Source organism: Micrasema longulum, unplaced genomic scaffold, assembly GCF_059751315.1.
Source record: "Micrasema longulum isolate JH-2025_06_02 unplaced genomic scaffold, ASM5975131v1 h1tg000226l, whole genome shotgun sequence".
In the NCBI taxonomy this organism is placed as follows: domain Eukaryota; kingdom Metazoa; phylum Arthropoda; class Insecta; order Trichoptera; family Brachycentridae; genus Micrasema; species Micrasema longulum.
In genome coordinates this window covers 263,492-286,598 of record NW_028277431.1, presented here as the reverse complement: position 1 = coordinate 286,598, position 23,107 = coordinate 263,492, and the positions used below count along the sequence as shown (strand labels likewise).

At 31.8% G+C, this 23,107-nt stretch overlaps 1 protein-coding gene across 3 annotated transcripts in view; it reads right to left on the bottom strand.

Moving 5' to 3' along the window:
• Positions 1-23,107, bottom strand: part of LOC148283511 (AP-1 complex subunit sigma-2-like) — a 37,852-nt gene that overhangs the window by 10,504 nt on the left and 4,241 nt on the right. The window contains exons 4-5 of one of the 3 annotated variants that reach the window (XM_088243760.1): positions 20,664-20,801; positions 6,986-14,028 (exon numbers count right to left, since the gene is read on the bottom strand). In XM_088243760.1, coding sequence (XP_088099886.1) covers positions 13,852-14,028; positions 20,664-20,801 — 315 coding nt within the window. In that variant the 3' untranslated portion in view covers positions 6,986-13,851. Of the gene's footprint in view, positions 1-6,985; positions 14,029-20,548; positions 20,802-23,107 lie in introns of those variants that run through there. The other 2 variants (XM_088243761.1, XM_088243762.1) reach the window with 2 other exon arrangements.

Genomic DNA, 23,107 nt, shown 5'->3' with positions numbered 1-23,107 from the left:
TTCTTTGTTACTTCCACACAAAATTTGGCGATCAAGCTAAGAAATGCGTCACACCATGTGAATTTAAACCGCATCTAGCTTCAAAAAACTAGATGGTCGAATCATAGCGGAGGCGGCTGATTCAACCAACACAACACGTCTCTTTGTTAAAGATCGTGATACCGGTGTGTCATACCTCGTTGACTCCGGATCGGAAATATCATTAATTCCTAGATCTTTACACAAACGCCATGGAGAAAAGTCTAAGCTAATTCTCTATGCAGCGAACGGGACTACGATCCAGAATTTCGGAGTTACCACGGTAACACTGAATCTGGGATGTAAACAAATGTTTACATGGAAGTTTATAATAGCGGATACGACACGCCCTATTATAGGAGCAGATTTTCTCCACAACTTCCACCTGTTAGTAGATGTTAGGAACAAACGGTTAGTAGACAATACAAACGGCAAGATAGTCAGAGCATTTGACATCTCCACAAACAACAACATAACATGTTCCATATCATTAACAGACAAAACCAACATTTACCACTCACTCATATTGAAGTATCCACAACTAGTAGATATCAATAAACCATACGCAGGGCTGGATAAACACAACACAATCCACCATATAGATACCCGTGGCAAACCCGTTATGTGTAAGACTCGTCGGCTGTCCCCAGAACTACTGAGGCAGGCGAAGCAAGAGTTCGATCACATGGTGGCTCAAGGTATTTGTAGACCCTCCAAGAGTGAGTGGGCCTCTCCATTGCATATGGTGAAGAAGAGCGATGGTACTTATCGCCCTTGTGGCGATTACCGTAGCTTAAACGCACAGACGGTACCTGATCGTTATTCCTTGCCACATATCCACGATATATGCAATGACTTATTTAACTGTAAAATTTTTTCCAAAATTGACTTACAACGAGCATATCACCAAATTCCAATTAATGAAACTGACATTAAAAAGACAGCTATAACCACACCATTCGGGTTATTTGAATTTGTAAGAATGCCATTCGGACTATCATGCGCTGCACAAACATTCCAACGGCACATCAACGAAGTCACAAGAGGTCTAGAAGGAGTACACGCATATATCGACGATATATTGATCGCTTCACCAGACGAAGAAACACATGTGGAACACTTAAAAGCTTTGTTCCAGCGACTTCAAGATCATGGAATGGTGGTAAACCCATCTAAATGCGAGTTTGCCAAGAAAACACTGTTATTTCTTGGTTATGAAATTTCGGCTGAAGGCATCGGACCCTCGCCAACAAAAGTGGAAGCCATCACGAACCTCAACAAGCCAGAAACCATTAAGCAGTTGAGAAGATTCTTGGCCATGGGAAACTTCTACCGAAGATTCATACCACGAGCAGCACACAAATTGATACGACTACACGATTACCTCAAGGGAGCAAAAAAGAATGACAACAGAAAAGTAGAGTGGAACGAAGTCACTACACACGATTTCGAAGAGGTCAAGAACTCGCTGATCAACGCCACTAAGCTTAGCTACCCAGAGGAAAGCAGCAAGATGTCAGTGTGGACAGACGCCTCAGATTACGCAATCGGAGGCGTGCTACAACAAACCACAGACGGCATCAACTACAAACCGATAAGTTTCTTCTCAAAAAAGTTGAACAAGGCTCAGTGTTCATATAGTACGTACGACAGGGAACTACTAGCCATTTTTGAGACTGTAAGGTACTTTCAACATTATCTGGAGGGCAGAGAATTCTGTATATACACGGACCATAAACCACTACAATTCGTGTTTAGAAGGAAAAGTCACGACAAAGAAAGCCCCAGACAACTCAGATATCTAGACTACATCTCACAGTTCAGCACGGACATCAAATACATAAAAGGAGAAGACAACGTCGTCGCCGATACCTTATCAAGAATCGACATGATCGAACAAGAGGCAAACATATCGTTCGAAAAGATCCATAAAGAACAAAGGCAGGACAACGAACTACTCGCACTCTTGGACGACAAGAACACTGCTCTGAACCTGATCAAAACCAACATGCAGGGACAAGAAATCGTCTTCGATCTCAACAAAGGCAACATGCGACCGTACATCCCAAAAACGCTACAGAGATCTTTCTTCAACCAAGTGCATAACCTCAACCATGCAGGAGCCGACGCCACGACCAAGACCATCAGTCAAAGAGGCGTCTGGAAAAATATGAAAGCAGACTGCGCAGCTTGGACGAAGGCCTGCATACCCTGTCAGAAGAGCAAAGTCAACAAACACACGAGGACACCGATCATCAAGATCGACATGCCGAGACAGAAATTCTGCGTGGTCCATGTCGACCTCATCGGACCTTTTCCACCATCAGAGGGACTGAGGTACTGCCTCACATGTATCGACCGATACACTCGATGGGCGGAAGTAATCCCTATCGCAGATATCCAGACCCACACAATCATCAGAGCCATCTGGGACAACTGGATTGCGAGATACGGCGTACCGGAGAAAATTATAACTGATCAGGGTAGGCAATTCATGTCTACGGACTTTAACTTGTTTTGTTCCAGATCAGGCATAGCACACTCCAACACGACGCCTTACCATCCACAAAGTAATGGCATGATCGAGCGATTTCATAGAACGCTGAAGACGGCCATTAAAGCTCACCACCCTGTTCCGTGGACAAAATCGATCAGCACCATACTACTCGGACTGAGGGCCACACTGCGCACGAATGCAGAGCACTCAGTAGCAGAGATGCTGTATGGGTGCAAACTAAAGTTACCAGCAGACATCCTGGAGCAGACGAACGACTACATTGACCCGGACTCCTACACTAGGCAACTGGTAAATTTCATGCAAAACGTCAAACCAAGGCCAGTCGAGCACCACAATAAAGGTAACGTTTTCATCCACCCGGAACTAAAGAGAGCCACACACTTGTTTCTGAGGGACGACAGAGTGTACAAACCCCTGATGCCGAACTACAAGGGGCCCTACAAGGTCATCACCAGGGCGGAAAAGACGGTAACACTGGACGTGGATGGCGAACATAAAAAGGTTTCGCTGGACAGGTGCAAGCCGGCGTTCCAGACAGCGGAAGAACGAGCCAGTCCAGCAGAAACGGAAACACCAACAGAACAACCGGCATACACAACGCGTAGCGGCAGGAGGGTGATACAGCGTCAGTTTTGAAAAACAGATTTCAAAACTTGGAAGGGGGCTGTGTGGCGGGTCGACAACGACGGCACGAGCCGAACATTGCCGAACGCCGACGTAGAGCGTACGAACGGGCCAAACCGGCAGGGAGAATACTACCGGATTCCGACCTCACCGCACGCGTCTTCGAGGCACAAAATTACCGCCAATTTAGATTTACCAACTTCATTTTATTTTGCCTAATATAGTTATTAGAATCCTTCTTTCAATGTGTTAGCTTCAGTAGTTTAGTTTCGTGAATAAATCTTGGTGTAAAACGTAAGTACCCTGTTTTACTTGCTCTCATTCTGTGCACCCACATAACTTTGTACATCACAAAATTAGGCCACCAACTAGGTGCCGACATAGTGTATTGACATTATGACGCCCAGTATTTTTGTAGCATTAGCTCATTTTACTGTTAAAATATGAGGAGAACACTGTAGCTTCATAATAGGAAAATATCACTTCTTTTTTTACATTTTTAAAGTAATAAAGGTCTATAAAATAATGTCTAGTAAAAAAAAAAATTTTTGATAATTATTAGTAGCATAAAAATGATTTTTAAATTTGCAATTTTGAATTGAATTTGAAAACGGTCATTCCATTGGCCACGCCCCTAATATGTCACGATTCATGTTTATTTTTTCCTGCCCATTCAAATTTGTTAAGAACATTATCACGAAGCTTGACGTCACAACTACTAAGGCCAAACATGTTGCGTTTTTCTAGCAACGTATTTTTATTCAATCTTTTTTTTAAATTTATGTATTGAAACATTTCTCCACAATATCTATACAAATTTTGAGAAAATGAGATGTCCTTAAATATTTTTATATATTTGATATTTTACACGTAAAAAAATACATTTTATAATATTTAACTTGTAGTTTTATTTGAATTGTTGATTTGGGATGAGCTTTTAACTTTAAAGGTGCAATATCTCACAACTAGTCAAATCCAAATCAAATCAGAAACCCATTGAATTACTCTAGCGTACTTCTCGATACTTTACTCAATTGATTTCAAAGAATACTTTTGGGGTATACCTTGCTCAAATCGTAGAGATACGTGAGTATTCTCCTAAGAAAAAAAGTCTTGAACTCCATTCATAACTCAAAACAGTCAAATTTAGACTTACGATAGTGTACTTTTGAGGGTGCGAAATATTAAGTCATATATAGCAATATTCTTCATTTCTGAACCAAGTATTTTTATGAAAAAAAACTTTTCAAAGGGAAAAAACGTTATTTATTACGTCGTCGATCTGATGCAAAGTCATTGAATATCCCATAAAAAGAATACCTTCCACCTCTTAATTATCATTATAAACAAAAATTGACACCTGACTTTTCACTATTAATCAACATTAATTGATCTTCTATCTTCTTATTCTACTTTTTAATTCAAAAAATGCAGAGGAAGGATGAAAGCCGAGTGAACGCGGTCGAAATGTAATATCTCAGACGAATGTATGACAGGGTTACGAATGATGAAATCAGGCGAGAATGTAAATATGAGTCAGGTATAATTGATAAGGTTAAGAAAGGGTCTCTGAGATGGTTTGATCATATGGAACAATGGATGACAAAAGAATGGTAAAACAAGTATAAATGGTGAAAATGAATGGTAACGTGAGATGAGGATGACCAAGGAAGACGCGGCATGATCAGATAAACCAAAATCTTAAGTCTGGTCATGTCAAAAGCAGGCAGAACCAAAGAGCATGTATGACAAGGAAGAAACTAGAAATGAATGCCAGGATAGACGTGTGTGGCGGTCCATTCTTTCTGCAGTAGTAATAGAAGTAATTCAGTTCTTTTATTTTTAAATTTTTTTTTAGCTTTATTATATTTTTTAAGCTTTTGTTTTCGGCATGAAATCAAAATATTTTGTTGACAGTTCTGATAAAGTATTACAATACGAGTAATGAACTCTGAATCATTTTATAATTGTCACAAAATCTAACAGAACAAGCCAGCAACCTTGCTTCACACCATTTACAGCAAAGACCAGAGAATAGAGTGTTAGATAATACGTTGTTTTTTACATTTTACATTTTATTTTTGCACCACAACAGGCCAGGAGGCCCAATTACAGTGGTGAATTACATCACAGAAAACCCAGGCTTGAGAAAAATCACATTTTTTATTTTTTGTGTTCTCACCGGGAATCGAACCCGGAACCTTCCGTGCGTGAGTCAAGCGTCTTGACCGCTACACCACGGAGGCCGCCAATTTTATTTTAATTCAATATGATATCGGGTCACTGAAATTTATATTTTAGTGTCATAAATCCAGATCAAGATCAATTTAAAATAAAATTATTTAAAATGGACTAAGTAAAATCTACATAATATGATTTATTGATCTTACCTTTTTACCTTACCTCACAAAAAAAATAGGATTTCTAAGATGTCATTAAGAAATTTTTCTTTTATTTTTTTTTTTATTTTTTTATTTTTGAGCATGCGTATACTACCAAAAATTAGAGGATATTCATTTTTGGTATATAAAAAAGTGTGTACAATCAACGTTAGTTTTTGGTGGATCCCAATCAGACTCTTTCCTTAAAATTTCAACACATCTATTTCTTTTCACTAGATTTTGGGGAACGAAACTCACTTATTATATTTTAAAAACGCATTTTTATCAGTGCAACCTTATGACCTTGTGAAGAGCTTCGCAATTGCTAGGCGTAGTTTGACGTTAACAAAAAATAATATTTATTTTTAAATAATTATTGTTTTAAGCTTTGTTAATCACTCATGAACAAATATTTACCAATGAAAAGTTACACAATTCATTTCACAATATTTATCCTAAACGTTTTACACGCTTTCTTGACACAAGCGGGCATTTTGGTTTCAATTCTAAACATCACACCTGGCTGGTGGTCGCGTTGGGCATGACTGAGCGTTTGGGCATGTCATCATTTTTGAGGGCTCGGGACATGTCAATGACCGTGGGGCAATTACTACAACCAAGTAACTCCAAAATTAGCATTTTTGAGTTAACCACTAAAACTATGAGAACACAAAAATTAAAATGTGAATACTACAAATAAACAAGTCGTGCATTAAAATTATCATAATACTATTTGAATGCAATAAAGTTAGATAGTTGTAGTAATTACCCCTCGATATCAAAGCCCTCTGTGTAAAAAAGTTGTTTTTGGAGTTTTGTGCTATTTTTCTCTTTTAGTTACTAAGTTTATGCAGTATTTGAGAAGAAAATATAAACCGTTTTAAAGTGGACAAAAACAGGGTTATATTCGGAATTTCAGTGTTTTTTGAATTTCATATTGTAAAGCTTTCCAATCCCTCAAAGTTTACATAGGTGGGGTAGATATTTCAAAAGCCACCAAATTAAAAAAAAAACATTAAACCACTGACCGATTTGTTAAATAATTCTTATTTTGATAGAAATTTATCAAATTGGTAGCTTTATAACCAAAAGGGTGTTCAAAATTTCAAAAACGGTACAAAAATAAATTCAAGAACACGTCTGAAATATATACATTTATATAACACTTTAAACATATATGCTTGCATCAAATGGAATCAGTTTTTTTTTTATCAATATTTTTAATAAAATTGATAAACATACAATTAGCTGTCAAAATGAAAGTTTTTGTCTTCCCACGTTTGAGCAGGATGCAGATCTTCAAAGCCGGGTATTATGAGTATATTATGTTAATATCCACACCATTCATTAATAGTTAAGTTACAATATCCAGTGCATGCTCCATTAGAAATTCGGGAAAAGGATTGTTAAGGCACTACTCTACTATAAAATTAAAACGTCAAAATTGGTTGATGAAAAACAGCATACCTTCAATATATTTCAAGAAAAAAACAACACATTCTAGGAGCTATAACAACACAAAAGAAGATATATTATTTAACCGGCAATAACATCAAATACCATACCAATAAAAATACATACACAAATGTGGCTATCCAAAATATTCCCATAAATTAATTTGTATTTTTATATTTGTGAGTGAGGTATTTCAAAGAAATACAATATCTTTTGATTCAATGCGGAATATTTATATATTTATTTGAAATTATACATTTGGAATCCCACTTTTTTAATCATAACATTAAAACGTTAACACACTTTGCGCGGGAAAGGCAGTTCTAACCACATGCCCGATTGCTATCGGCGGGATTCGCTACGCCAACTTCACTTTACGGTAAAGGTTAATCTACTCGATTATTTCGTCTAAGTATTTTATGTCAAATCTTCAAGATGCTCACATATACACATACTCTTACACAGCTCTTATGAGAAACATGAGAGCTTGTGCGTAAAATGATTTGTTTAGTCAATGAGTAGATAAATTTTATCCGTCTTCTTTTCACACAATTTTATTATTTGATTGGTGACCAGAATCGTAAAATTTCCGGGTAGTATTTTTTTTATAACATAGATTTTTGTTTATCGTTCTGCAAATGCGAATTTAGACAAATATCTACATATTTTTTATGTGTTATGAATATATTTGACTTCTATTCTTATATCTTATTAGATAAGCAGTATATGGTGAGTGTGTATTCAAAATTTCATAAAAAACTAATTGATGGTTTAGGAGATATAGCCAATTTTATAAAAGTAATAATTATTAAATTTTTTGCTGATTTTTGCTCGCTGAGCTAACCTGTTACATTGAAGCGAAGCCCGCATAAAGTGTGTTAATTAATGTACAGGAACTATATAGTCAATTTGGCAGTGAGATGGCAAAAAGGTATATCTGTCATTTTCTGTACAAGACAAGGAGCCTTCCGTCACATGGCTTAAAGTTTGAAAAGAACAGATGATCAGCATATTTTATTTTGAAAGACGCATTAAAGAGATACATCCTTTTGTCATATGAAAGAGAATCAGATTTTAGCATGTTTTATGGAAAACTGTGTTATGGAAAAAGGGTCAGATATCCCCTTTTCGCCATCTAAATTGTTCATTATACATACGTATAGTATGTAAAAAATGTTTTCAAATTTAATTGTTTCTTTTTGTAAAAAAATATTATTCATGTGATTATTAATTTGAATGATTAATATTAAGGAACTGGCATATATTTGGTATATTTTTTTCAAATTCATTGTGGTACCTATACACATGCAGAACACGTAATAGTGGGTAACATTTACTAGCAAGAAAGATAATTACTGGGCAATACAATTTTTACTAAACTATAAATTAAATATGCTAAATAATTTTTTAATTTTTAAAAAAATTTATGCATTAAAATATGTATTATTATGATAAAAAATTATGCTGTCGGGGACAAATTATTTGAATCTGTCATACTGTGGGATTTTATCAATCATTAAGTATTTTTTTCAATTAAAACATTCTAGGCCATGAGTGTTGTATATTTTATATGTATTTTATTTTATTTATTTTTGCACCACAACAGGCCAGGAGGCCCAATTACAATACAATACAATATAATTGATAATGTCAAATTATCCAGTAGTGAATATAATTTAGTAAGTAATTATAGTTTATTATCAATATTTAAGGCATTAACTTTGAGGTCAAACATTTTACTAAATGTAATTAAATATTTGTATATAACTACTTACGGACTTTTCTATGTCTACTGGTTTCGAGACGTGCCCGTCTCTTTGTCACAACACCAATTAAACCAACATGCGAAACCCACTATACACCTTTACCATAGATGTTGAACAAAAATATAAAACCAACACGACATGCATTTCTTTCATTCAATAGTTATAGGTAATCTTTCACATTGGAAAGCTTTAAAAAAATAATGTTACTTTGATCAATAATCACACAACCTTTCAATATAGTCCATCATACGATTTTCCATTGTAATGGTCACCTTATACTTATTAAACTAACGCCCCTCCATCTTTTTTTAACTATTTCTCCCACAACATAAAATATTTTTATAACCTAATCAGTGCATGTGTGTCCTAATCAGTGCATGTGCTTATTAAAATGCGTGTCTTGTTGATTTCATATTTTTGTGCAACATCTATGGTGAAGGTGAAAAGTGGGTTTTGCATTTTGGTTTAATAAGTGTCCTGACGAAAAAACGGGTACGTCTCGAAACCGGTAGACATAGAAAAGTCAGTTAGTGGTTATATACAAATATTTGATAACATTTAATCATAGTTTAATATAAAATTTTAGTAGATATTTTTTTAGTTTTTTCTTTAACTAAATTATAATTTGTCGTATGCAGTATTTTAATTTGATAGTGTACAAAAGCCTATATTTCTATCGAACTAATTATATCAGTGTATATTAAAATTGGGCACCTAAAAAATCAACTGGGGAAGTTTTGTTTTTTTTTAAACTCAAAAACCTTAAATCAATTAGGAATTATGAAAAACCCAAAACATGTGAATAACAAAACTCTTATTGTAAAAGATATTTTTACCCAGTAAAAAGATCCTGTAATTCTGTTATTACTCAAATTACCAAGTAACACATTTTTTAAATGTAATCTGAATAAATAATACATATGTTTATGAAAAAAAAAAAATAGTACACAAGGCAACATTCCCTGTAATCTTTTTTATAAAATATTCCGCGACGGTTGCACAATTTAAAAAAATGTAAATAAGTTGTTTATTGATTCTCAGTGTTTAAGTGAATTGTTATTTATATAAAATAACCTATTGTTTAAACAAAATATTTTATTCCTATTATAATTGACAACAATAATTTTTGGTAAAGGTGAGAAACGACTCCTTTGATTTACTAATGTAAATAATTATTACCTCTATCAAATTATAAACTAATTGAGGACCCTTTTCACAAAGCAAAATATCTACAAAAAAAACAAAAATGTGTTGAAATCGATTCTTCTATATGAGATCTATTGATTGATGAAATAAAATTTTAACAAAACGATATATGCACATGGGAAGTTGTAGCGAGTTGAATTGGATTGGATTATCATTTCATTGAGAAATAATATGAAAATATTTCAGAAATAACATACCTATACGTAGGCATATAAAATATAACAAAAAAAAACAGTTAAAAATGATTTCATGAAAAATTAAACTGACATGTTTTATCCTAACATAAATATATACATTCATATTACAAAATATGTAAATATATCATTTGTGTGAAAATTCAGAATGTTTGGATTTTTTAAATAAATAGTTCCAGTTTTTCTATAATATTGATTTCCAGTATATGAGTTAGAATTTCTATAAAACAGTATTTATTTTTGTTAAAAACCTAGTAGATATTTTTTTATCATAAAAAAACCCTCTCCAGAAAATTGAACTTTTTGTAGATATTTCGCTCTGTTAAAACTGTCCTCAATGAACATGAATAATTCTCTATAAAACCACAATCACAAATAAAACGGTAATTTGCAAGTGAATAACAAAAACTAAGTACATAATATCGTGGGGTAATAACTACAACTAGGTAACTTCAAAACCAGGATTTGGAGGACTTCACCACTAAAAACACATTTTTGTATCTTCCTCCATGAATGCTACAAATAGATATGTCGTGGTGCATTTAAATAATATTATGATGATTTGAATGCACGACTTTTGTAGCATTTATGAAGAAATTTAAAAAAATAGACTTTTAGTGGTGAACTCAAAAATCCCGATTTTTAAGGTACACCCAGTTGTAGTAATTACCCAGCGATATATATTTTGATTTAAAATCAGTATTAATACTACCTATATATTCAAACAAGAAACCCATTTAATACTGCAGAGAAAGAAAACCGTGTTAGATGTCACAAAATTGCTTTAAAATGATTTTTTCACATTACAATGTTATGTTTTACTGTTGAAAAAAACAATGTAGGCTGGTAAGTACAGTATACTTTGAACAGCCACTAACAAATGTTAGTTTTGAATTTTTCGATAATTCACGCATAAATTATATCATTGTATAATTTATGCCGACAAAAAAATATTTGTCCTCCTCTGGCGGCCATCTTTTAACCTGTTCAGGCCTGATGTAGAACTCTCTACAAGCAATTATTCAAGAAAATACTTTTGACATTTACACGATCATGAAGTTCTGTAAATTTTGACAGCTAAGTGTAAGAAACAAATACCCTACTTTATTGTTGTAGTCGCCGCAATAGTGATGTCCGCCAAAAAACGTCACCATCAATCAACAGTATCTACTTTATATTGAATTATATTGTAGGTAAGTGTTTTTTTTTAAGAAGTTCGCAATACGATTAACTAAATTGAGTCAACGATAATTTTGACGTTGACCTTATTTATGCGCCAATTAAATACAGTTAAACATTAAAAAATAAAATATACTATTATGCATGATGGTCACTTAAAACGAGGTATGTTCACAAAATAGTAACTTTAGCTCTATTTTTCTCGCACTGCCCAGAGATATAAGAATTGATGGTATTTTAAGTAGCGAAATTATAATTAATGTGGAAGTGAAAACCCGTTTCTACTCACACCATCTGATGCAATATTATTCAAAATTGATAAATCGATATCGAAAATCGAAAGAAAAAAGTCTGCCACAACACTATTGTAAGCTGTCAAAAGTACCTTCTTATATTGCCTGAACTGTAGGCTATTGGAATGTTTTATGTATGTAAGTACCTATATCGTTTTATTTATTTAAATCTTCAAGTACAAAGAATAAGTACTTTCAAAAGCAATATCTTCCAGCCAACCAAAAAAGAGACCGGTCAACAGAAGAGTTGGTCATAAATTTGTACTAAAAACAAAAATATATTTCAAAAGATACATGAATAAACCTAATTAGTTCAAAATAACAGTTGTTTTTTAATGGGGAGATAAGACTTGCACATGTTAACTTAAATAAATGTACATTTTGTTATACATATTAAAAGATGAGGAATGTAGACTCAGGTAATGAGTTTGGAAAGAGAGAGAAAGAGGAACCAAATATATATTTTAAAAACACTGAAACAAAGGTAAACTTGTGTTTCCAAATGCAATTAAATAATTTTTGGTAGGTATTCACATATTATAAGAGCAATTTATTTATAAAGAAATTAAAAAATATTCGAGTGACATGTGAGAAAAGAAATCATTGATGGGAAGACTAAACAGCGTAACTGCATTTTTGATCATTTCACAATTTATATAAGAAAATGTTCCTTGTGTATGCCCGCACAATGGTATTAACAGTATACTACAACTACTCAAAACATTAATAAATAACTTTGTGCCTATTAAACTTAGGTTTTAATCAAATAAGTATGAGCATTTGTGTCATATTTTCAGAGGTACAAATAGTACAAGATGGTCTCAGCAATATAAGTAGACTCATTTCTATCATTCATTGAGTGGTACAATAAATGATAAGTTAAGTTAGTTCTAAGTAGACTCATCTCTGTCCCCCATCTTTAATGGTTCAAGTAGCATATCTGGAATCTTTCTGTTATTTTCACAAAATACTTGAATGTGGTTACACAGATTAAATGATCTGTAAATAATAATCCATTTTGCAAAATATGAGTTCTGTAGCTAAATAATTAAGTTCATAGTAATGTTTTTTTGCTCGCCTGAAAAGTTACACTTATGCAATTATACCATTATGTCCGCCCATCGGAGAAATGTACACAGTACAGTCCTCCTTAGAACAGGTTATCCTGGTAGGAGAGCTGTTAAATAAATTTTGTGTCAGTTTTTTTCATACAGTAAATACGTTTTCAAAAATAACTGCATTAGTTAACACTTAAAGTAAAATACATTTTTTAGATTAAATTTAAATCAAATAATATGGTATAAATAAATATTAATTACATTCTTGCTGTAAGATTAAAGAAACTGTTCTATATTTAGATACTGAGAATTTGACTAATTTTGAAACCAGACAAACTATTTTCTATAAAATTACGTCTAATTGTCTTCGCTGAAAAAAAAACATACATGTTTTCAATCTCTTTACTACAGAATACATACTGTTTAAATACAAATTCTAAAGCAGTTTATAAAAAAAATATCCAGCTACAAATGTTAATATAAACAATATTGTAGAAGCTGCCTCTGTTATGCTAATTACAATATTGGATGTGTTAGGAATATTAAAATATTACAGATTTTACAATTGGAATATTTCGCGGGTAAAATGAAAAGTGTTTAAAGTATTACATGTATGATGCCTTATAAAATGTTTTGTTTTGATAATTGAAGGATTTGTATTTATGTAAGTACATATTATATAACAAAATGAAAAAGGAGAATAAGATAAACACATACTGAAATTACTAATAAATTCAAATTAATACTGATAAAAATAATTTCTGTGAAAATATATTCAAATGAGAAGTTTGAAAAGCATTAAAGGAATTCATAAAAAATATCGGAAGTCAAAAGTAAGAAGATAAATGTAGGGATAGAACCTTATTGATTCAGACTGTCTTTGAGATCCTTCAGTTGCCGGGCATGTGAGAAAACAAAAAAACATATAACATGTATTAATTAGTCATATAAGAAAACAGTTCACACTTGTGCAAACAAAACTGTAAAACGTTTGTGGATTTGAGATGCTGATAAATGATAAGTGTTGTGTGGGCCGTTATACTCAAACAGGATGTTCAGTTTTCAATGCTATTTATTTAAAGACATAGGAAGAATAATTGACAGTAACTGCACTTGTAATAAAGTGGATATCTCCAGTTCCAGATTGCAAGAATCATCATCATGGCGGCCTCCACGGTGTAGTGGCTAAGACACCTGACTCCGGCTCCGGAGGCTCCGGGTTCGATTCCCAGTGAGAACACAAAAATTCCATGTGACGTTTCTTAAGCTTGGGTGTTTTGTGCTGTAATTCACCACTGGAATTGAGCCTTCTGGCATGTTGTAGTGTAAAAAAAACCTATAATAATAAATGTTTATAATCATCCCTTTTCCAACCTAATGGTGCAAAGGGCACTGCATTGGTACAACAACCGCAGCATATCTTCATCATTTTTGTTACACTTCAGATACCAGTCCAGGGACTATGAAATACTCTAGTGTAAAAATACCCTTTTGAATAAATATATTATGTCAACCCTGTTGGGAATCGAACCCGAGACCTTTTGCATGGTACATTAACACGCTGGCCATTAGACCACGAGGCGGGTGGATTGCAAGTATGTTTATCGTTTTCTTATTATAGTTATGAGAAAGATATACATATATAAATAATAAAAACCATGTAGTTCCTTTGTAGTACCAACATTTACTCAGATAGGACAATGAAACAATATTCATTACCGGTCATACTACAAATCTCAAAAGAAAATGTTACAAAAAAGTTAGTTGCATAAGAGATATTAGGTATTTTTCACCACATTGTTGACGGTATGTAGCCAGCAGCTCGGTTATTAGCTGGGGAGAAATATATGCACCGGGTAGACTTAATTTATAATCACTTTGGTTATATTCATGTATCTGCCAGTTTTTTGAGAAGTCAAGTCAGAGTTTACATTTATTGTTCATACTTAATGAGCCAAGAGAACTTGGATCTGTAAAATATTTTTAATTGGGTCTTGCACGTTTTTAAAAATATTATTTTAAAATAGGCAAAAAACTACAATGGTTTTTTTTTTTCATGCGACATATCATACGGAATGGTTTCACACCATATGGGACAAACGACACGCATTACATTACCTCTCCATACTTGTACGCGATTTTTGTTAGAAGCCACTCGACAGGCATGACGTGTGATGTCATAATGACATGACGCTAACTGCGAGCCGTTATACATGTGCTCTTTTTTAAACCCAAATATAAATGAAAACATGTTTTTTATACATTGATAGGTATCTCATTATAAAAGTAAAGATTTGTTATTTTATTTTCGATTTGTGAAAATACCCTATTGTAGTAATGATTTTCTTAGCTATGCATTGAAATAAATACCATTTAAAACAGAATTGTGTTTACATGTGTCAAACTAGAACTGTGAAGACGTGTAATGAAGGACTTACTCTATAGTGATCTAAAATTATCCAAAAAGAATAATGATATTTATTTGTATCAAAACAATACCTATAATTAGAAATACTATTTTACATATTATATTATCTCCATATACATAGATGAAACAGCTGACGTATAATAAATAGACACATTATTTCTATACTAGCTACATCTAAAATATAGCAAATATTGCACTGCCCTCAACAATTTGAAAAAAAAGGGGTAGCAAATTATGTTACACATGAAAACATTTATGTGAGAAAGAGATATACATATTTCCTTAGTTTATATTGATTTATGTGTGACACGGTACGATAGAAACGACACTAGTGTTGTGTGCCAACCTCGTTTCAAACCCTTTTTGCCTTTTGTTATATTTGAAAACAAGCGCATTTCCTGGTTATATTCAATATGAGTGACATCTTTTGTATCTTAACCACACACATTTTTACAAATATGTATTGTATTCCTATTTCTTTTACACAAGAGTTATTTATTATGTCTTTTCCATTGATCGTCTCTGGTGGTCATCTATACACATTAATAATAATTGGTTGTCTTGATGCATTTAAGCAATACTGTTCAAATTTATATTTTATGTCTAAAAGAGCAGGTGTCTCTTGGTTAAAAGATCATATATTTAAGCTCTAAAAATTTGGCATTCAAATGATACAACAGCTTAAATTCTGATTGTTAGATATTGTTTAGATATATCATGCGATTTCTCCGAATCGCACATTTCTTAACTGAGCCTTTTATTATCCCTCCATTTAATGTAAAGATACACTTTACAACCCAATACATTGGTTCCAGGAGGACACACTAAAATTAGATTCCTAACTTAGTACATCCTGACTATGACAATTTATTAATATTTATGTATTAAACGATATACAGTAAAACCTCGTTTTTATGTTCCTCGATTTTACATTTTTCCGCTTTTTACACTGAAATATTTAGGTCCCATTTTTTTCCATACATTCTCATTAAATTTTCCCCCCAATTTTATAACCCCGGTTTTATGTCGAAATTTTTTTCATAACTCATTCGATCTGTCAAAAGATGATCCGCGCGCCGCCGCATGAATGGAGAATAAAATCGAGGTAAATAAAAAATGTGTAAATTATTGTCTCAAACTAAATTCAAAGTAGGTGCAGTGTAATTGACCATTTTGTTTAAGTGTCTAATTTTGACATTTGACGAAATAGCGACATGCAGTTGAGCATGTTTAAAAATAATAAAGTCTTTACATCAATGATGCAGAAAGTTAAAAAAATTGGCAATATTATTATTTGATGTTATACACACATAATGTGAAAAGGAGATAGTTTAAACAGTTATCATAAAAGCTCGAAACAGTCCGCCATGTAAATGACAGTTGAGATTTTGTGGTGACTAAAAAAAGTGATACCTTCAATAAATTTCCCAATATTTAGGGAAAAAATAGTTGTATGCGTTTTATGCAAATTCTAATTTTTATTTTCGTGTTTTAAGGTTAAGTACCTAGATAAAATTATTTATGCATATATTTTTTTAATTCAATAAAAAAATAACATTGTGGTATTGTTTGAAAAAATACAAAATATTTTTAATTATGTATATCATTGGTAAATATGAATAATCTCCAATCATGACAGTTCTTATAATTTTTCTGCAGTATATTTAGTACAGTCTTGTTCAATAATTATATTTTAATGAAATTTATTTTTTCCATACATTTTTCATTTCCTCACTTTAAATTTTTCCTCAGTTTTACACTTTTATTGTTGCTCCCTTAAAAAACGTAAAACAGGGGTTTTACGGTATCTGTACTGTTTTTCACAGTTGTGAAAAGTGTAATTATTTTTTTTTGGTGGCATTATTCTTCGTAGCTTCACGTCTGATCTTGACGGAAGTCCATCAGAGAATGAAGGCAAAGAAGGCAAAGAAGGCAACTACCCACCAATTGAAATGCCATGTATTACGCGCTTATAATGTATCTATTTATTAGTACGTCTTTAAATGACATTCAAGTATGCATTTTGAAATTTCTACAAAAAAATGATCTCATAAACTTAATTTAATTGCTTGCAAGGAATTCACTAATTTTAAGTACCTATATGGATTTACCCAGTCATAATTTAATTTTTAATCTAATTTGAGTGAGTGAAAAATATGTAACTTTAATAAACATGAAATTTGTTTTGAACAAATTTTTTTTTTCAGTGTATTATAATATTTTTAATGATAATTTTTTTTTTTTAAATTAAACGAGTTGAATGTAACATGTATCCTACTTTCTATAAGCATTAAATACTTAAAAATATCATTGTCTCAATTTGAATACAACGTAAGTCACTAAATGATAACTTTACAGGAGACAATAATTTTGTATTTAAGGTACACATGATTTTTAAGTGTTTTATCCCAGAAAAATTAACTACTGACCTACTGATTTACGCCATTTTCCAAGATACATACATCTTCTTTGAAAAACGCTTTATTTGAAAAATGTGTTTTATCTCTTTTTTGTTAACAATTTTTTCATTCAAATGACAGAGATAGATGCTATTTTGTATGGTGAAAAATATTCAATCATTATCTCAAATACAAAAAAAAATTCTTACATTGTATTCAAATTAAGGTGACGATACACTACAAGGAATTTAATATTTGAAATTATAAAAATGTTAAAATTGACACAATTGATAGTCAGAATCTATCTGTAAATATAAATACTTTATATATTTATATAATCGTGAACATAAACACTTTAAAAACAGAATAGAAGAAATTAATGAACACCCGCTTAATTGTGCTTAATAATTGCAAATCTACAAGGCTGACATTTCTTTGTATATTAGAAGTTGAATACTTATAATTTATTCTAAACCTAACAATAATCTACAGATATTTTTATCGGCTCTATTGAAAATTTCCCTAGTGGATACTATAGCGTGCATTTGTACTATCACAAGCTGAAAAATAAACTCAGAAGTCTTCTCCTGGATCTTCGTAAGTATATAAATAAATAACTTCATTTGTCTTCCATCTTCAATCCGTCATCCGAAATTGTTCTTCTGCTAAGAATTATATTCCTATTCTTTGGTGCAATATTGCGTACATCAAAATAACATAGTGATTTGGTATATTACTAACTATTATTATGTAATAACTTTGGTAAATAAATGTTTAGTCAAAATGATTCAAATATGCAGCGAGTAATATAGATAATCAAGTGTAATATATATCATCAGGTCCACGTGAAGTATGAAAATGTGCCATTTTCGTAAAATTTGATAAGACACTGTGGAAAATTCTTGAATCTGTATCTCTAATGGTTACAAAAATTTGACATTTATCCATAAGGCGAATCTGCTATCTAAGAAGATCAAGCAAACTTGTAAACAAACAAAATGTACTTAAGGTGGTTTCATTCTCGATGACATCTATCGGAGGTCTTTCTAAGCTCTCAAATTTCATATATAATTTCGTATAGTCACAGAAGTCACTATAGGTATACTACAATTGTTTCGAACTATATAAACATACTAATTTTAAATAGTTACAAAGTTATATATTAATATTCCTACTCTTAAAGTTGACTCTTTAGATGGACTTGACAATATTGATACAATTAAACATTAATATTTTAAATATTGCTGTGTCGGGATTTGACAAATCTCAAAATAATAAATTACATGTAGTCTGTCCATATTAAAATATAGAATTTCTAAGACTTATAAATGTATAGGAAATATATAACATATTTAATAAAATTTGTGTATCAAAGGCACAGCTGGACATAAGTTCTATATCACGTTTTATTTTGAATAGTTCCATTCTTTATTTAAATATTGCTAACGAAAATTAAGAACAATCGTAAACGAAAACTTTTGCAATAGCATATTAAAGGACAAATCATTCAATAGTTTAAATGACATAAAATATGTTATCCATCATCCATATTATGCACGCTATACATTTCATTAAAATATTAAAATTCACCCGAGATGAAAATATGCAAAAGACTATCATGAAATTGATCACATTCCATTACTAAGAACGTATATTTTTTATACAAAATGAATGTGGTTCACGGGTTTTTTAAATTGTATTGAGTAAACGGATTATGTTTTAAACATTACTAATTTCATTTTTGTTTATTTCTTTTAACTCGGAATTAAATATCCCTTGCGAATTATGTTGCAATAAAGACTTCGTCTTAAATTATTTATTTTTAAATTCAAATTATCATTTTTAAATAACACAAATGATTACTATTTTGGCGAAAGTTTATAAAACAGATATTTAAATAATAAGAAAATAGCTTGGCACCATTGGCACAATGCACAACACACAAAAGCCTTAATAATAAAGATGATAGCTTTATACACATCAGTATATTTCCCGATGTATTTTCCACAAGTCAACATTATAAACAATACGATGAATATAGAAATAAATTTAAAAAAACAAATATTAAGATTAATATTAATCCCAAAGCAAACATCATGCATGAGCACATACATAGTTATATAGTTATTCACACCACCCATGATTGTAATCTTTAGGAAAGGTTTAATTAAAAACCACCATCATGTTAATATAATATTGATAGTGAAGTGGCTTGGCACATTATACTTTTTTTTTATTCATGGCTTTAAACAAGAGATGTAAGGATAAATAAATTACTATTACCCTCCGTTTGAAAGAGATGATCTACCAAAAAAAAAACGAACACAAATAATTATATTTTATTGGGTCAGAATTCAAAAGTTCAACCTCTGAATATTTAGAAAAGTTAATGTCAGGTTAGGTTATGTTAATGTTAGAATTTAGTAGATATAACATTTATATTTTTAAATTCTGACCGCATAATATAAAAAGCTACATTTTAAAATAATGCAGATCTACAAATTCACTAAATAAATTTAAATAATCAATAAATAAATGACTAATTAGATTATTTTTACAGTAATTGCCATTCATAATTTAATTAGAAGGCAGTACTAAAGTCGACAAAACAAAATATCACCTAAATACTAATATTTAACTCAAGATCAAGAATGTATCTAAAATTATTTTACAATAAATTATTGGACAAAACAAAAATATTTTTATAATGCTAAAATGGTTTAAAAACAGGCAAGAACCAAGCGATTTTTATAGGCAAACCAGTGTAACTAGAGAGTAGATTATAAAGTTAACTACTGCCTTTTGCTATATTTTATTCATAACTAAAAGCCAAGCAAACTTATCTGAAAAATTAAGTAGGGCATCACATTCAATATAGTGTTGCCTGTGCCTAAAAAATAAACAAATTTCCATAAAATTGTAACGGCATGTTAACACTCACAACTAAACAGAATCTGACGGAAGCGGAATGATGAATCCAAAATGGAACCGTGAGTTCACTTATTGTTGATTTTTTTATTTCCGAAAGCTTGACAGCGGCGCCATCTGTCACCAATTAGACTGGTATGCCTTTGTGACAGGTAAATGGACGGATAACTATAAGTAATTTAATTATTAAAGTAGTTCGTTAGAGGGACTACTGACCTCCTGCAGAAGGTCTTGTGCTGCGATTGCCTTCAAAACATTTTTCTTTGAAGTTTCCTGAAGCTCACCACCAATAACCAGCTCGTCAAGGATGAAATAGGCCTTCTCAAAGTTGAAGATGATGTCCAATTCACAAACCTATAAGAAAAGTAACTTTTGACAAAAATAATATTTGTTTAATGATTTGAGGGCAACCGTAATATTACGACAACTTGGCAGAGGAAACACACCAACATAGAACAAAATACAATATGATTTATGTACATAATACCCGAATTACGGAAAAGTTGCACGAGGAAACTATTGACTACATTCTTTCATAATGGACATTGTGCCGTGGCGCAATTGGTTAGACGGCCAACCGTGAAACTGGCGTCACAGGTTCTATTCCCACCAGTTGCAAGAAAAAAATCAAAGAAAGATTTTTTTCTCAGTTGGTCTGGGTTTTGTGGTGTATTTTTCATTACCTTCTTCCATATCCCCTTTATCCCACCCGCTGACAAGCCTCATAATAGAGGCCTAGCGGGTTATTCCTTTAAAAAAAAAAGACTTTTTTTTTTAAGTGTCATTGACACATTTCTGGTCATGCAGTTACAGGAGGATCCCAGCATAATGCTTGTACGAGGTTTTCCTGTAATTTGAATTACCTAATACCTAAAACACGTACAAATTTCACTCAGACAAATTTCTCTTTTGTAGCCCCAAAACTGTTCAATGTCCTGAACAAACAGAAAACTAACGAAAGTTCTCTAAGACGAAAGCTATCTTCAAGAGAAGTGAACAAGTTTGGATATTATCTAAGGAAAGATACTATTGCAGGAGACTGCTGCGAGACATTGCATAGATTTATATACTATTAAGCTTGTATGTTTATTAAAATTTATGTTTATGTAGTAATTTTTATTTTTAGAATTCTTTAATAATGTTGTATCCGAACTCAACACAGGGCTCTTGGCCTCATAAAATTAGGGATACATTATTATTTTTTTGTAATATGTATCTCTGTGTGAATAAATAGAATTTAAAAATTGAAAATAATATTGGTCACGGGGAGTCTATGGGGTTGATGACAACCGATAGATGAACAACGCTATGTGAATAATAATATGAAAAAATTTGGTATGGTATAACAATTGAAATATATTTGATCAAATATAAGATAAATTAACTTACAATAGGGAATTTATTTAACATTTTATTATTTTTACATTTTTTTATTTAAACTTCGCCCAGCTTACAAGGGAACATATCCTGTTCTAAGCCAGATAAATTACAATTTAAATGTATATATTCATTTGTATACAAATTTATTTTTAAAAAAAAGATGAACATAATATACAGTCGAACATGGTTATTACGAGGAAGATGGGACCGACTGAATTTGCTCGTCGTAAGCATGACTCGTTATACCAGAGAAAGGTTTTTTTTTTAAATCCAATCGCCATTGCATATTGTCTGTAAACAAATAAATATCCGTATAATTTGTACAGATAATAAAAATAATAAAACTCTTTAAGAAAATTATAATAAATGCTTACAAACCTACTACTTTTGAAATTCAAAATGTGGATAAATAAACATTTTTATTTTTACACAATATTAACACTGTGGATAAGAAGATTTTTCACACACCTCAAGATTTTCCACGCCACATTCTATTTCACAAAAAAATGGCACTTTTTCACGAATTGAGAGACACTTCCCCTTGTTAGTAGACATGTTTATAATTCAAGGGTTAGTTTTTAACTGATCTGACATCACCCACTCGTTATATTTATTATGCATTGACCATAAAACATTAAAAAAATATAAAAAAAGCATTGTAAAAACCCCCGAAATAAGGATGTCATTCATAAACTACAAGAGAAGTTGTGAATTGTAATGTGGTGCCGAGCCGGTACTTACTGGGTTCAGAGCCTAGATTTTTTACACGCATTTTCAATGTCGTCTGCGAAAACACCAATTAGGTACTTAGGCACTTACATAGTGACATAAACGTCGTCAGATCCCGATGCCCAGAGGCATCAGTCCTAAGTTATATGCCCGTTTAGATTTTACACTCAGGCTCTTAATTTTAAAATTATGATTTTGAACGATTGAAGTGTTTTAGCTCAACTGTTGACAGTATTTTTGTTCGTTATATCCGAGAAGTAGCTCATTATAAAAGTGAATAAATGTATGGAGAAAACCATAAACTAAAATGCTGATGAATTTTTCCTCGTTACATCCGAGATCTCGCTATTTCCGTGATCGTTATAACCAAGTTCGACTGTATAAATTTACAATAACTGGTGTATCTCTAATAACTTGTTTTTAAATGTTGATAAATGTAAATTATTATTTTTTTGTAGAAATAAATCTCCAATTTTATTTCCATATTCGATAAACAACATTCAACTGGAAAAAGTCACAGAGATTCGAGATCTTGGTGTCATATTTGAATA